The sequence below is a fragment of the Tasmannia lanceolata genome, unplaced genomic scaffold (genome assembly GCF_043159265.1).
Source record: "Tasmannia lanceolata isolate RefF3 unplaced genomic scaffold, GAP_Taslan_0.1 ptg000013l, whole genome shotgun sequence".
NCBI lineage: Eukaryota > Viridiplantae > Streptophyta > Magnoliopsida > Canellales > Winteraceae > Tasmannia > Tasmannia lanceolata.
Window position 1 is genome coordinate 41,933,301 of NW_027518690.1, and position 15,909 is coordinate 41,949,209.

Genomic DNA, 15,909 nt, shown 5'->3' on the forward strand with positions numbered 1-15,909 from the left:
AGCGTCAAAGTGCCGGACCATATCGCCAATCTTGAAGAAGCATTCACTGGACTCCGACGAAACCGAATGAAGCTGAACCCCGCCAAATGCGCTTTCGGGGTTACCTCAGAAAAAGTTCCTAGGCTTCATGGTGTGGGACCCGATCCCGCGAGAGGGGTGGGGCGCGAGCCGCCGCGCTCTCTCTCTTGGTCTCTCGTACCCACGCGATTGGCGTGTGCATTTTAATGTTGATTTGAATTAATCTTTCCTGTGAACTTGGGATCACTAAGGCAATCCGAATTCCACACGAAAGAGGCTGACAGAGTCGCCACCTAGATGTGGGATCTAGGACCCGTAATTAACCAGAAATCTAGACTCGCTACCTGGTTACGAGAATGGAAGGTATGGGGAGTTATCCACCACATGCACCATTCTTGCCCGATAATCGGTCTTCGATTCCAAAAGCTAACTCTTTTAAATTTATTTTAAATGGCTCATTCAACTCTATGTTAATGTGCGAACTAAGTGACATGCATCCTATGATCTAATTTCAATGTGAATCCTAAATGTGTATCTTGATTTATTAATTTGTCTGGATTCAATCTAAGTGAAAGTTCTCCTAAAATTCTAATTTCATGGAAAGTCCTAAGTGATTTGATTAAGCATTTACAAGAAAATTAATATACAAAACACCACAATTTGTTTGTGGTGCCGACTCGCGGGTGGTATGCCATCAGACATCCAAGCTGCCTACGTACCCAAGCCTCACTGGGATCAGAGTCGACGTAGTTCGGTGCACCTAAGCTAAGTTACATATGCCTAACTCAACTAAGACACCGACCTAGACGGGATTGACTGTTTCAACAGTTTTAGGAGAAGTTATTTAATTCAAGTTGAAGATTTTATTATCTTAGGATTTCATCTAAGATGCTATATGATTCTCATCTAAATGCAAATGGTCCCTTAGACTAATGCAGGTTTGCCTTACATCCTAGTTTACTAGGCTTGTCCTAGGGAAAGATTGGGTGACTAGTGTAACTAGACCTATGGCACGGTTGCTATACATAGCAAGCGTCCGTGATGAGGCTGGACTCCTAACTCTAGGACTCCCTAAAACTTAGGACACAACACGACACGACACCATTGTTCCTAAATTGGGCTCTAAGGGTTCTTACGACGGAAACCATAATCCAATGGTTCCGAGAGACACGAGATGAATCGAGATGATGAATAGTGTGAGGGAATGGGAAAGATAGAGAAAGGTGCGACTGAACTTGGGAGTGCCAAATTGCCTACGTACCCCGTGATGGGGATCAAGCCACACGTAGTTCCACTGGGGAGGTTACTTGGATTTTGGAAAACAGAATTGGTATTTGGATCAGGAATCGGGTTTGTATTTGAGCATTGGACTTGAGATTCAGAAACATTGATTTATCAATGGGATTTTGGAATTGGGAATTTGCATCAAAGAATTGAGCATATAGGAATCATCAAGGGTTTGAATTTTGGGAATTCAAAATGGGCGGGCTTATGAGATTCGGCCAAATGGATTCAGACATGCGACTCGGATTGTGTTGGGATATTACTTGGTTGGATTGGGTTAATGGTTAGGGTCAAGTGAGTCGGGTCTAAGTTAGGAGCAAACCCGAGACTAGCCATGGTCTAACTAGGAGGAAGCAGGGTACAAACCAGGGTGCGGACCAGGGTGCACCAGGGTGCGAACCAGCAGGGAACCAGGGTGCGAACCAGCAGGGGAACCAGGGTGCAACCAGCAGGGAACCTGGGTGCAACCAGCAGCGAACCTGGGTGCGAACCAGCAGGGAACCAGGGTGCGAACCAGCAGGGGAACCAGGGTGCAACCAGGAGGGAACCTGGGTGCAACCAGCAGCGAACCTGGGTGCAACCAGGGTCTAACCAGAGTGCGAACCAGCAGGGAACCAGGGTGCGAACCAATATCGAACCAGGGTGCGAACCAGTAGGGAACCAGGGTGCAACCAGCAGGGAACCAGGGTGCAACCAGTAGGGAACCAGGGTGCAACCAGCAGGGGAACCAGGGTGCGAATCAGTAGGGAACCAGGGTGCAACCAGCATCGAACCTGGGTGCAACCAGCAGCGAACCTGGGTGCAACCAGGGTCTAACCAGAGGCTAACCAGGGGGAAAACGGACCCTACATGCTTCCTAACATGGTTTTTCTTTTAAAGTAAAAGATATGCATGAAAACAGACCCTACATAGAATTGAAATAAATGCCTACCTCTTTGGAAACCCACTTTGTGTTTGATTTTTCTTTGATGTTAATTCCTTGAAGATGATTCCTTGCTTGATAATGACTGCTTTTGATATATATCACCCAACGTATAAAATCACCCGATCCGGCAAGGATGGCCGAACCCTTGAAGAGATGAGGGAGAGGGATGAATTTTCTAAGAGAGGGGTTCTTTTTCTTCTTTTCTTGGATGGTGGGATGAGAGGGTATTTATAGGAGAATGGGATAGGAGGTTAGGTGAGGTTAGGTGGTTTTGGATGGTTAGGATGAGAGGATGAGGTTAGGTAAGGTTAGGTGGGGTTAGGTAAGGTTAGGTGAGGTTAGGTGAGGTTTGGATGGTTAGGATGAGAGGAGAGGTTAGGTGAGGTTAGGTGAGGTTTGGATGGTTAGGATGAGAGGAGAGGTTAGGTGGTTTTGGATGGTTAGACCCAGGTCAAGATCTGCCATTGATCTAACGATTTACGGAAATCGGGTCTCGGAATGGAATCAGGGTCCGGGCTATGAAGTGACCCTAGCTTATTTTGTCCCGATTGATGATCCGTAAAGTCAGATCAAGATATTAATGACCTAAAACATATAAATCAATGATAGAGGGGGTTCTCACATGGATTTAACACACTAATTTATTTGTTGATTAAAACAAAACAAAATGGGGTGTCTACAGATGCCCCTCTTTGGTAGAGATGACGTAGTCATTGAATACCAAAGTTAAAAATGACAGAACCATTTTGCGTAGCTTTAATCGACAAAGGACTCTCTAGACACAACGCACCTTAACATAATGCAAAACCTTAGATGAAACCCTAGAACTTGAATAATAAAAAAAACTCGATGCGGCGCCGTTCACAAACGGGCAATTAGAGAATGAGATATCATTTTCGAATGGATTCTGAAGGGAAAGGACAAAGATCGCTCTCAAACAGTTTTTAGAAGGAGATGAGACGCCGCTCACAAGCGGGTTCAACGAGGATAAGAAGCATTCCCAAATGGACTTGGATAATGAGGCACCGTTCACAAACGGCCTCAAGGAGGATAGAAAACCATTCACAGATGGACTCGAGAAATGAGGCACCGTTCACAAACGGGCTCAAGGAGAAGACAAGACCATTCACAAATGGACTCGAGAAATGAGGCACCGTTCACAAACGGGCTCAAGGAGAAGACAAGACCATTCACAAATGGACTCGAGAAATGAGGCACCGTTCACAAACGGGCTCAAGGAGGACGATACCATTCACAAATGGATTCGAGAAAAGAGGCATCATTCACAAACGGACTCAAGGATAAGACAAGACCATTCACAAATGGACTCGAGAAATGGGGCACCATTCACAAACGGGCTCAAGGAGAAGACGAGACCATTCACAAATGGACTCGAGAAATGAGGCACCGTTCACAAACGGGCTCAAGGAGAAGACGAGACCATTCACAAATGGATTCGAGAAATGAGGCACCGTTCACAAACGGGTTCAAGGAGAAGACGAGACCATTCACAAATGGACTCGAGAAATGAGGCACCTTTCACAAGAGGGCTCAAAGAGGATATGAGACCATTCACAAATGGACTCAGAAAATGAGACATCGTTCACAAACGGGTTCAAGGAGAAGACGAGACCATTCACCAATGGACTAGAGAAATGAGGCACCATTCACAAACGGGCTCAAGGAGGACATGAGACCATTCACAAATGGACTCAAAAAATGAGACACCGTTCACAAACGGGTTCAAGAAGAAGACGAGACCATCCCCAAATGGCCTCGAGAAAAGAGGCACTGTTCACAAACGGGCTCAAAGAGGGCATGAGATTTTTCATGAACTTGAATTTGACGTAAGATTGGATTTGTTTGAATCGGGGATTGGTTTTGATGAATTTTTTATTTTTGGGAAATGAGGTACCGTCCGCAAACGGGCTCAAGGAGAAGACGAGACCATTCACAAATGGCCTCGAGAAAAGAGGCACCGTTCACAAACGGGCTCAAAGAGGACATGAGACCATTCACAAATGGACTCAGAGAATGAGAAACCTGTTCACAAACGGGTTCAAGGAGAAGACGAGACCATCCCCAAATGGCCTCGAGAAAAGAGGCACCGTTCACAAACGGGCTCAAAGAGGGCATGAGATTTTTCATGAACTTGAATTTGACGTAAGATTGGATTTGTTTGAATCGGGGATTGGTTTTGATGAATTTTTTATTTTTGGGAAATGAGGTACCGTCCGCAAACGGGCTCAAGGAGAAGACGAGACCATTCACAAACGGCCTCGAGAAATGAGGCACCTTTCACAGAAGGGCTCAAAGAGGACATGAGATTTTTCATGAACTTGAATTTGACGTAAGATTGGATTTGTTTGAATCGGGGATTGGATTTGATGAATTTTTATTTTTGGGAAATGAGGTACCGTCCGCAAACGGGCTCAAGGAGAAGACGAGACCATTCACAAATGGGCTCGAGAAATGAGGCACCGTTCACAAACGGGCTCGACGACACAAGATAGCTTTGATTGATGAATTCAACAATGAAAAATTTAGAGATTTTTATGAATTTGAATTTGACGTAGGATTGGATTTTTTGAATTGGGGATTGGATTTGATGAATTTTTGATTTTTTGAGAAATGAAGCACCGTCCACAAACGGGCTCAAGGAGGACATGAGACCATTCATAAATGAACTCAGAAAATGAGGCACCGTTCACAAATGGGCTCAAGGAGAAGACGAAACCATTCACAAATGGACTCGAGAGATGAGGCACCGTTCACAAACGGGCTCAAGGAGAAGACGAGGCCATTTGCAAATGGGCTCGAGAAAAGAGGTACCGTTCACAAACGGGCTCGAAGAATTTAGAGATTTTCTATGAACTTGAATTTGACGTAAGATTGGATTTGATGAATTTTTTATTTTTTTTGAACTCAATGAAATCGGGGATATTATGGATCGTGCCCGACAAAGATGTTGGAAACTAGGACTTTGACGAATGATGAAACGGCAAACCTTTGGAACGAAGAACCATTACTAGCAAGAATGGATTAGGAACATTTTTATGAAACTTCAACAAGATTTTTCTCAAAGAGACTGCTGGTCTTGTCTTCTGGGGATTTTGATAACTGAAACCTTGAACAAGACATTTGAGATTGGTAATTTAGAACAACGACTCTCTTGGATATTAACATGGAAAAGCGGGATCTGCTTCTTGACAGGTGTTTAGATAAACATTTCTTGACCAGGATAACTAACCGGAAGGGAATTATGAATTTGAATGGTTCATCTTTCTGAGAAATTGGCTCAACCACCATTGCATCTGAGGTTCTTCCAAGCTTAAGGTGCCTTCCTGGGGTATGATCTTTTTACGGAAGCTGGGCTTTCTGATGTTTCTACTTCTGAATTTTTCTGAGCTGATCTTCTTTGAAATGAAGTTGTTTGACTAAATTCTCGAGCTCTTTCAGGTATAATTGCAGGGAGCTGCCTAGGCCTGGCCTCCTTCACCAAGACAGTTACATCATTTGGACATAGGAACGACAATTGACTCTTTCTAAAGAGAAAACTTAGATGAAAGGCACTACTCAAAGGATTGAGCAGCCCTGAAGGAGTGAACTTAGAATAATAAAGATTGACTGACTATACTGACAAACATAGTGATGCTTCTGACTTAGTTAATGTTTTGTTTGGTAAGTCTATCCTTTCAAGGAATAGTTTTTCAATTGGTAAACACCGGACTTCTTCCTCGAAACAGTAATGCCTCAAGAATTTAATTACGACCCCTAAGATTGCTTAGCTTCAATGCCCCCAGTTTTGAGGATATCACTTGAATTTGCTTGAACTTCAGTTGATCTTCAGTCTTGATATCGGCTGTTGCCTTCTTATACTGATTCTCTTACCGTGACCAAGTCACCTCTTCAGGGTTTTTAACTTGGCGGACCGCGCTAGCCTTAACTTTTGCCTGAACCACCTTTCTAGGTTTTCGATCCAGCAGGCTATCCCCTTAGCTTTTGCCTAAGCCGCCCTTTCGGGTTTTCAACTTAGCAGGGGAATGATCTTAAATTTTGCCTAGACCGCCCTTTCAGGTTTTCAGTCTAGAAGATCTTCAAACTCCGTTATTTTTCTTATTCATCATCATTTCATTTTTTTATTGTATCTCAGGACCTAGCTCATTAGTTCTGAACACCAGAAGGACTTTTATAGGTAGGATAGGGCTTTTCAAAGAATGGCTTAAGGCTCAACAAAGATTTCGACCGAACCTGTGAACAGGTCGCCTACATATCCCAAGGTAGGAATCAGGTCGTGTGTAGTTCAGGGCGAATGCCCCTAGTTTGAAGATAAATTGTTTGATTTTTTTTTTCCTTTTTTCTTTTCTTTCTGGAACAATTAACTTCTCTTCTTTTGGAACTTGTCCCTCTCTTTTTTTTTTTTTGAAAGGATTGAATTTCTTTTCCTTTTTGAATCGACCGAACTCGGTTCAACCGAGTTGCCTACGTACCCCAGTATAGGGATCAGGTCTCGCGTAGTTCGGGGAATGCCCCAAGTTTGATGGGTTTTCAAGAAAATTTGATTTAGGCTCGAAGGGTTTGCAAATCGGTATTCTTTTGACATTGGGTTTTGATTTTGGGATTTAATCGGCCAAAGGAGGCCTTTCGATGTTCAGATTGGGAATCGATCTAGGTTACTAGAGTCCCTCTGGTACTGATTATTTTTTTTTTTTATTATTTTTCTCTTTTGTTTTTTTTTTTTCGCGGAGTTTGACGGCATTTCCAGGTAAGAGATAATGGATCTTCTTCTTTCAAGATTCTAATACGTGCTTTTGACTTTCATAGAGCGAAACTTGTTCTTTGACATCCTCCATCTATGGATTCGTACTCTCGATATCTGATGATCACTTTTCATTGTTTGCTCTTGAACTTTTCATCTTGAATTTGTTGGCTTTATGTTATGAATTTGAGAACCAAGGTCATTGATTAGAAATATGAAAGTTGTTTCCACTCTATGCCCCTTGTATAGCATATATCTTCTCACTTTCTTCATTTTCTTTGAGCTTTCCATCTATGTCTTGCCCCTAGTATCGGTTGTAGCTTTTCTAGACAATCTTCTTATTCTTGAAATAATTTTATCAATTCTTCACACTCTTTAGAGGGTAATGTATTTTCAATCGGCATTCACTGAATCAAAGTTTCAGTGCCAGTGTTTATCATTTCAATTTCATCTTTGAAAGGTTGGGATTGGCGCTCCTCCTCTCGTTCAAGTAATTGCTGTGACTCAAGTGGAGTTTCGTCAATTTTGTCCTCATTTGAGGAGGGAGTCTTATTTTAAGATCAGAAGCACACTTAAGAACAGACACAAGTGAACTTTTTGGAACTGACTGAAATTTTATTTAAAGAAAAGCTATTACATCAGACGACCTATCCTGAACATGCTCAGGATTCACAACTCTAAATAAGAAAGGGAAACAGAAGATAACTTGCCTGGACTAGGCATTGACCTTTAACTGTAAGACCGGACTCAACAATTATACTGACCATGATGACTGACTCAACATAAAATAGTAAGTGACTAAAACTTTAACTGCTGCAACTGTTTGGCGTTGAAGGCTCGGCGAAGGCTGGTTCGTTCTGAACATCATCATGGCTGATACTTTCAATTTTGGACAATGATGACTGATTCGCATAGGGAAATGCCCCTAGCTCAAGGATTCTGAGAGTGAACTCTGAAGGACTTAGCAAAATAATCTTGAAAAAGGTAGCCCCTAGAGGAGGAACAGACCAGGGGTACAAGCAAGATTGGATTATCTGGACCAGGCATGATCAGATCATGAGAACGCATAATCGAAAGATTGTGAGATTCTGCATCTGCCAGTTAGGGGATGGCATGAAGATACGATCGAATCGTATGACAGAAGAACGAAAGGCGCACGATCAAAAGGTTAGATGAGATAGCATAAGATTGCTTTCAACGGATAGATCATGAATGACTAATCCTATGAGATCTTTGGAAATGATGGGATTTATATCCTAACCCAAAGGGAATTTTTTTTTTTTTCACATTTTATCAGTGTTACCTGAAGGCATCAACCTTAATCCTAATCTATCGGAGTGGAGAGAGAATCTCGACTCATGACTTTGTTCGTGTATATAAGGACCGATCGTGACCATTGGAAGATGGACCACGGCCTAATCTAGACACCAATGGGTAGGATATCCTAAACTAGGCTCACACACGTGATGCACATGTGTTCGTATACTACATGCATGTGTAGGTTAATCTAGGGGTAAGGCCAAGAGTTCCCTTAGCGCGAATCCCTGCTCGATATACTGTACCAGTGTCCGGCGTATCAGTACGTAAACAAGAGATCCGTTTACGTACCATAAAGGTACCAGGCTAAGGGTGGAATGCTTCTCTAGCACAGAGGCACCAGGTGATGAAATCCCAGTCAACCATGCTAGATAACACTCCGGGTTCCTAAAATAGGACGTGTGTGCACGTGAGATGCAAGAGTTTAGATGCAAGTGATGTAAGTGTGTGCAATAAGTTCGCGCGATCTATGATGCCTTCAGGTTTTGTTAGATTAAGTTTGAGTAAAATGTGATGAGAAAATAAAACAAGACAAACTAATCTGACAAGTATACAAGAGATAGAGTTCTTATGAGCCAGTTAAATTAAATTCAAATGAATTATCTTTTGGAATTTTAATGAAGTTAGGTGATCCCCAGCAGAGTCGCCAGACTGTGGGACCCGATCCCGCGAGAGGGGTGGGGCGCGAGCCGCCGCGCTCTCTCTCTTGGTCTCTCGTACCCACGCGATTGGCGTGTGCATTTTAATGTTGATTTGAATTAATCTTTCCTGTGAACTTGGGATCACTAAGGCAATCCGAATTCCACACGAAAGAGGCTGACAGAGTCGCCACCTAGATGTGGGATCTAGGACCCGTAATTAACCAGAAATCTAGACTCGCTACCTGGTTACGAGAATGGAAGGTATGGGGAGTTATCCACCACATGCACCATTCTTGCCCGATAATCGGTCTTCGATTCCAAAAGCTAACTCTTTTAAATTTATTTTAAATGGCTCATTCAACTCTATGTTAATGTGCGAACTAAGTGACATGCATCCTATGATCTAATTTCAATGTGAATCCTAAATGTGTATCTTGATTTATTAATTTGTCTGGATTCAATCTAAGTGAAAGTTCTCCTAAAATTCTAATTTCATGGAAAGTCCTAAGTGATTTGATTAAGCATTTACAAGAAAATTAATATACAAAACACCACAATTTGTTTGTGGTGCCGACTCGCGGGTGGTATGCCATCAGACATCCAAGCTGCCTACGTACCCAAGCCTCACTGGGATCAGAGTCGACGTAGTTCGGTGCACCTAAGCTAAGTTACATATGCCTAACTCAACTAAGACACCGACCTAGACGGGATTGACTGTTTCAACAGTTTTAGGAGAAGTTATTTAATTCAAGTTGAAGATTTTATTATCTTAGGATTTCATCTAAGATGCTATATGATTCTCATCTAAATGCAAATGGTCCCTTAGACTAATGCAGGTTTGCCTTACATCCTAGTTTACTAGGCTTGTCCTAGGGAAAGATTGGGTGACTAGTGTAACTAGACCTATGGCACGGTTGCTATACATAGCAAGCGTCCGTGATGAGGCTGGACTCCTAACTCTAGGACTCCCTAAAACTTAGGACACAACACGACACGACACCATTGTTCCTAAATTGGGCTCTAAGGGTTCTTACGACGGAAACCATAATCCAATGGTTCCGAGAGACACGAGATGAATCGAGATGATGAATAGTGTGAGGGAATGGGAAAGATAGAGAAAGGTGCGACTGAACTTGGGAGTGCCAAATTGCCTACGTACCCCGTGATGGGGATCAAGCCACACGTAGTTCCACTGGGGAGGTTACTTGGATTTTGGAAAACAGAATTGGTATTTGGATCAGGAATCGGGTTTGTATTTGAGCATTGGACTTGAGATTCAGAAACATTGATTTATCAATGGGATTTTGGAATTGGGAATTTGCATCAAAGAATTGAGCATATAGGAATCATCAAGGGTTTGAATTTTGGGAATTCAAAATGGGCGGGCTTATGAGATTCGGCCAAATGGATTCAGACATGCGACTCGGATTGTGTTGGGATATTACTTGGTTGGATTGGGTTAATGGTTAGGGTCAAGTGAGTCGGGTCTAAGTTAGGAGCAAACCCGAGACTAGCCATGGTCTAACTAGGAGGAAGCAGGGTACAAACCAGGGTGCGGACCAGGGTGCACCAGGGTGCGAACCAGCAGGGAACCAGGGTGCGAACCAGCAGGGGAACCAGGGTGCAACCAGCAGGGAACCTGGGTGCAACCAGCAGCGAACCTGGGTGCGAACCAGCAGGGAACCAGGGTGCGAACCAGCAGGGGAACCAGGGTGCAACCAGGAGGGAACCTGGGTGCAACCAGCAGCGAACCTGGGTGCAACCAGGGTCTAACCAGAGTGCGAACCAGCAGGGAACCAGGGTGCGAACCAATATCGAACCAGGGTGCGAACCAATATCGAACCAGGGTGCGAACCAGTAGGGAACCAGGGTGCAACCAGCAGGGAACCAGGGTGCAACCAGTAGGGAACCAGGGTGCAACCAGCAGGGGAACCAGGGTGCGAATCAGTAGGGAACCAGGGTGCAACCAGCATCGAACCTGGGTGCAACCAGCAGCGAACCTGGGTGCAACCAGGGTCTAACCAGAGGCTAACCAGGGGGAAAACGGACCCTACATGCTTCCTAACATGGTTTTTCTTTTAAAGTAAAAGATATGCATGAAAACAGACCCTACATAGAATTGAAATAAATGCCTACCTCTTTGGAAACCCACTTTGTGTTTGATTTTTCTTTGATGTTAATTCCTTGAAGATGATTCCTTGCTTGATAATGACTGCTTTTGATATATATCACCCAACGTATAAAATCACTCGATCCGGCAAGGATGGCCGAACCCTTGAAGAGATGAGGGAGAGGGATGAATTTTCTAAGAGAGGGGTTCTTTTTCTTCTTTTCTTGGATGGTGGGATGAGAGGGTATTTATAGGAGAATGGGATAGGAGGTTAGGTGAGGTTAGGTGGTTTTGGATGGTTAGGATGAGAGGATGAGGTTAGGTAAGGTTAGGTGGGGTTAGGTAAGGTTAGGTGAGGTTAGGTGAGGTTTGGATGGTTAGGATGAGAGGAGAGGTTAGGTGAGGTTAGGTGAGGTTTGGATGGTTAGGATGAGAGGAGAGGTTAGGTGGTTTTGGATGGTTAGACCCAGGTCAAGATCTGCCATTGATCTAACGATTTACGGAAATCGGGTCTCGGAATGGAATCAGGGTCCGGGCTATGAAGTGACCCTAGCTTATTTTGTCCCGATTGATGATCCGTAAAGTCAGATCAAGATATTAATGACCTAAAACATATAAATCAATGATAGAGGGGGTTCTCACATGGATTTAACACACTAATTTATTTGTTGATTAAAACAAAACAAAATGGGGTGTCTACACATGGTTAGTCAACGAGGAATCGAAGCCAATCCCGAAAAAATCAAGGCGCTTTTAGAAATGACGGCACCCAAAGAAGTCAAAGATGTGCAGAGGCTCACTGGTAGAATTGCAGCCCTCAGCAGATTTATGTCCAAATCTGCTGAGAGATGTCTACCCTTCTTCAAGACCTCCGAACTGTGAAAGATTTCCAATGGACAGAAGAGTGTCAAGCTGCCTTTGATCAGCTAAAAGCATACCTCCAAGAGCTTCCCCTGCTCTCCAAACCAGTACCGGGGGAAAGCTTATACTTGTACCTAGCAGTTGGATCTTCCGCAGTAAGTTCGGTACTCGTTCGGCAGGAAGGAATAATGGAGCAACCTATTTACTATGTTAGTAGAGTGCTCAATGACGCCGAAGTTAGATATCAAGAAATTGAAATTTTCGCCTTCGCTGTCGTTATATCAGCAAGAAAACTCCGTCCGTATTTCCAAGCTCATCCTATCACCATACTCACCGACCAACCTCTCCGGAAGATATTGTAGAAGCCCGACACCTCTGGACGTCTGATTAATTGGGCGGTCGAATTGGGTGAATTTGACATCCAAATAATACCCCGTCCAGCGATCAAATCTCAGTCCCTGACAGATTTTATCGTAGAATGTACGGTGCCAAAGGAGGAGTCAGAAGAGTCAAACCTCACAGCCGAAGAATCGACCCCGAACCAGCAAAATCAGAATCCACTTTGGATGTTATATGTGGACGGCTCCTCTAATGCTGGGGGCAGTGGTGCCGGCCTAGTCATAACATGGCCGGACAATTTTATTGCTAAACACGCTCTGCGCCTAGATTTCAAAGCATCTAATAACGAGGCGGAGTATGAAGCCCTGATCGCGGGAATAGCTCTCCCTGCCGAATTACAAGTCAACCGAATCAGGGTCCACAGTGATTTGCAGTTGGTAGTCAACCAGGTGAATGGCTTTAGCGAGGCTAAAGAGGAGCAGATGATCAAATACCTAGAAAAGGTAAGAAGAGAAATCTCCATCATTGAAGAATTTCAAATAGTACAAATCCCCCGAACCTTGAATGCCCGTGCCGATGCTCTTTCCAAGATGGCCTCCTCCGGAATGTTCGAATAGGAAAACATCTACACCGAGATCCTCCCTCAGCCTAGCGTTGAAAGAGAAGAAGTCTTACAACTCAACGAGGAACCTAGCTCGATGGACCCCTTAATACAATATTTGAAAGACGGTATCATGTCTCCGGACAGGAAAGAAGCTCGACGCCTAGCAGCAAGGGCCGCCCATTATATTCTCGACGGACAAAAACTATATAAACGCTCCTTTTCTTGGCCCTTGCTGAAATGCCTCCAACCTTCCGCCGCGGAGCTCGCCATGAGAGAAGTCCATGAAGGAATCTGTGGCGACCACTCGGGCGAGAAGGTATTGGCTCACAAGATCCTCCGCCGAGGCTTTTTCTGGTGGACCCTCCAGCAAGACACTTCTGATTTTGTCAGAAAGTGCGAACAATGCCAGAAGTTCGCTACTGTGCCCCGTCTCCCCGCAGTTCCCTACAAGCCCATTTCCAATCCAGTCCCGTTTGCAATGTGGGGAATGGATTTGTTAGGACCTTTTCCTAACTCAACCAGGGGACACCGAATGATGTATGTCGCCATCGACTATTTCACCAAATGGGTCGAAGCCAAGGCAGTAAAGAAGATTACTTCCAAAGAAAAGGAAAACTTCTTTTATCACGATGTCATATGCAGGTTCGGCATTCCATGGATCCTCGTGACCGACAATGGAACCCAATTTGCAAGCCGAAGGTTCAAAGACTTTTGCGGAAAACTCGCTATCGATCAACGATTCACCTCAGTGGGTCATCCGCAAGCTAATGGACAGGTAGAAGTACCTAATCGAACTCTTCTGCAAGGGTTAAAGAAACGTGTTGAGAACACCCGAGGCTCGTGGGCAGAAGAACTACCAAATCTCCTTTGGGCCTATCGAACTACTCCCAGAACCGCGACGGGAGAGTCGTCATTCAGCCTCGCCTTTGGAGTAGATGCGGTGATACCCGTTGAGATTGGAGCCCATTCCCCGAGACTCGAAGCATACAATGAAAGGACCAATCCCAACCACCTAAGGAGCAGCATCGACCTCATTGAAGAAACTAGAGAAAAGGCTCGAGTCAGGGTAGCCGTGTACCAGCACAGGGTCGCCTGATACTACAATTCCAAAATAAAGGAAAGAGCGGTGAGGACGAGCGATTTGGTACTACGGCAGTCCGAAGTCTCCAACCCTCGCAATTCCAGAAAGTTGGCTCCCACTTGGGAAGGACCCTACCCTGTTTCACGCACCCTCCAGCCAGGTTCATACCAATTGGAAGACTTGGGGCGCAACCCTATCCCCCGCACTTGGCACCTTTCGAATTTGAAGAAATTCTACCCATAGGCAAAAATGTAACTCAATTCTATCTTTTCATTTACTTTCAATAAATCTGCGTGTTTGTTCTTTGTCTTTGTGATATTACAGACATGTAAACAAATCCCACAAAGTGATGAAGTCTCCTTTGCGATTATTTATCTCCGAAAACGGTTGCTCCCTAAGCATTTAACAAATCTCCACGTCGAACGAGCTACGAACGAAAGATGTGACCCATAAACCGACGCCCCAAGAGGTCTACTTAAAAGGTGTGACCCATAAACCGACGCCCCAAGAGGCTCGGTAGAGCGTCCATCTACTTAAAAGGTGTGACCCATAAACCGAAGCCCCAAGAGGCTCAGTAGAGCGTCCATCTACTTAAAAGGTGTGACCCATAAACCGACGCCCCAAGAGGCTCGGTAGAGCGTCCATCTACTTAAAAGGTGTGACCCATAAACCGACACCCCAAGAAGCTCGGTGAGCATCTATCTACTTAAAAGGTATGACCCATAAAACGATGCCCTAGGAGGCTCGGTAAAAAGCCTATCTACTTCAAGAGAAAGTTAAGCGTTCTACGAGGATCGACAAAAAAAAATCATCACCGCCAATGAAAGGTAAAAATGTTTTAAGTGCATCTCCAAGAAAAGTAGGAGTATCTTAAAGTACATCACCAAAGTCACTTCGAAGGACAAACCCCTTCCATCCACAACCAAATAAAGTTAAGTTTTCTACAAAACCAGATCATAAGAGGGAAAGATAAAATTTTCAAGGGACATGTCCCTGAGTTTCCTTCTCCAAAACTTCCTCGGTAGAAGGCACCGCAATACCAGGGACCGATGATTCTATTCCAAGAGACGTAACCGCCAGATTTGCCTCATTGACTTCGGTCGCCTCGGAATCCTCTCCCTGGAAAAGCTCAGTCCCCGGTGGTCCCTCAAGTCTTTCGATGGGAAAAGTAGAATCTATGGCCTTGATTTGGTTTCGACAGTCAACGAAACCTTTCGCCTCAAACTCCAGAACGTGAAGCACCATATCTGTTTGATACTCCTGAGATTGGCGGAATTCGGAGATCGCCCGGGACCGAACTTCTTCCTCTCGCTCAGCGACCTCGTCCCTCACCCTCTCCAGTTCAGCACAAATCTCCTTTTCACAAACAAGTTCGTCTTTGATCTTTTGGAGCTCAGCCTCGGCATTTGCCCGAACGTTCGCCAGGGAATCCCCAAACACCTTCTTGTCATTCGCACGAGCCTCCACTTGATTCTTCATCTCCTTGGAAGCGTGAGCATAAAGAGAGTGATACCTTTCCATGTGCCACGAGGCATGAGAACAAATATCTGACAGCTACAAGCAGAAAGAGAAAAAAGTAAATATTTGCAGGAACCGAAGGATACTTGGAAAAGTAAAACTAAAATACGCACCTTCTTTGCCACAGCGACCATGTCCCGGCCTACGGCGGAGTGCGAACTTCTCTCCAACCCTACCAAGTCTCTCGGTAGAACACTCGTCATCACCATTTCCACAGCCACCCTCGGATTGCGAAAGGTGGAATCTTCAATACCCACTTTCTAGCAAGGGTCGAAATAAGACCCCTGTTGGGTAGCCTGATCTTTCGGAAGAGTCCCGGCTTGAAATAAGCCTGGGTTCCCTCGCAACCTTCAACGGGCAAAAACTCCTCGCTCACAACTTGGTCTTTACTTTACCCTCCTCTTCGATCGACTTACCCTTTTTTCTAGGGCTCTTCTCCAATATTTCTGCCT

General features: G+C 44.5%; 1 protein-coding gene across 2 annotated transcripts in view; it reads right to left on the minus strand.

Moving 5' to 3' along the window:
* LOC143890152 (uncharacterized) overlaps positions 1 to 15,909 on the minus strand; it is a 34,589-nt gene that overhangs the window by 13,542 nt on the left and 5,138 nt on the right. Inside the window, exon 2 of one of the 2 annotated variants that reach the window (XM_077394727.1) lies at positions 14,536 to 15,493. The exons of the other annotated variant lie outside the window; for it this stretch is intronic. Within the exon in view, the coding sequence (XP_077250842.1) occupies positions 14,918 to 15,460 (543 nt within the window). The 5' untranslated portion in view covers positions 15,461 to 15,493 and the 3' untranslated portion in view covers positions 14,536 to 14,917. Of the gene's footprint in view, positions 1 to 14,535; positions 15,494 to 15,909 lie in introns of those variants that run through there. 2 annotated transcript variants of the gene reach the window in all.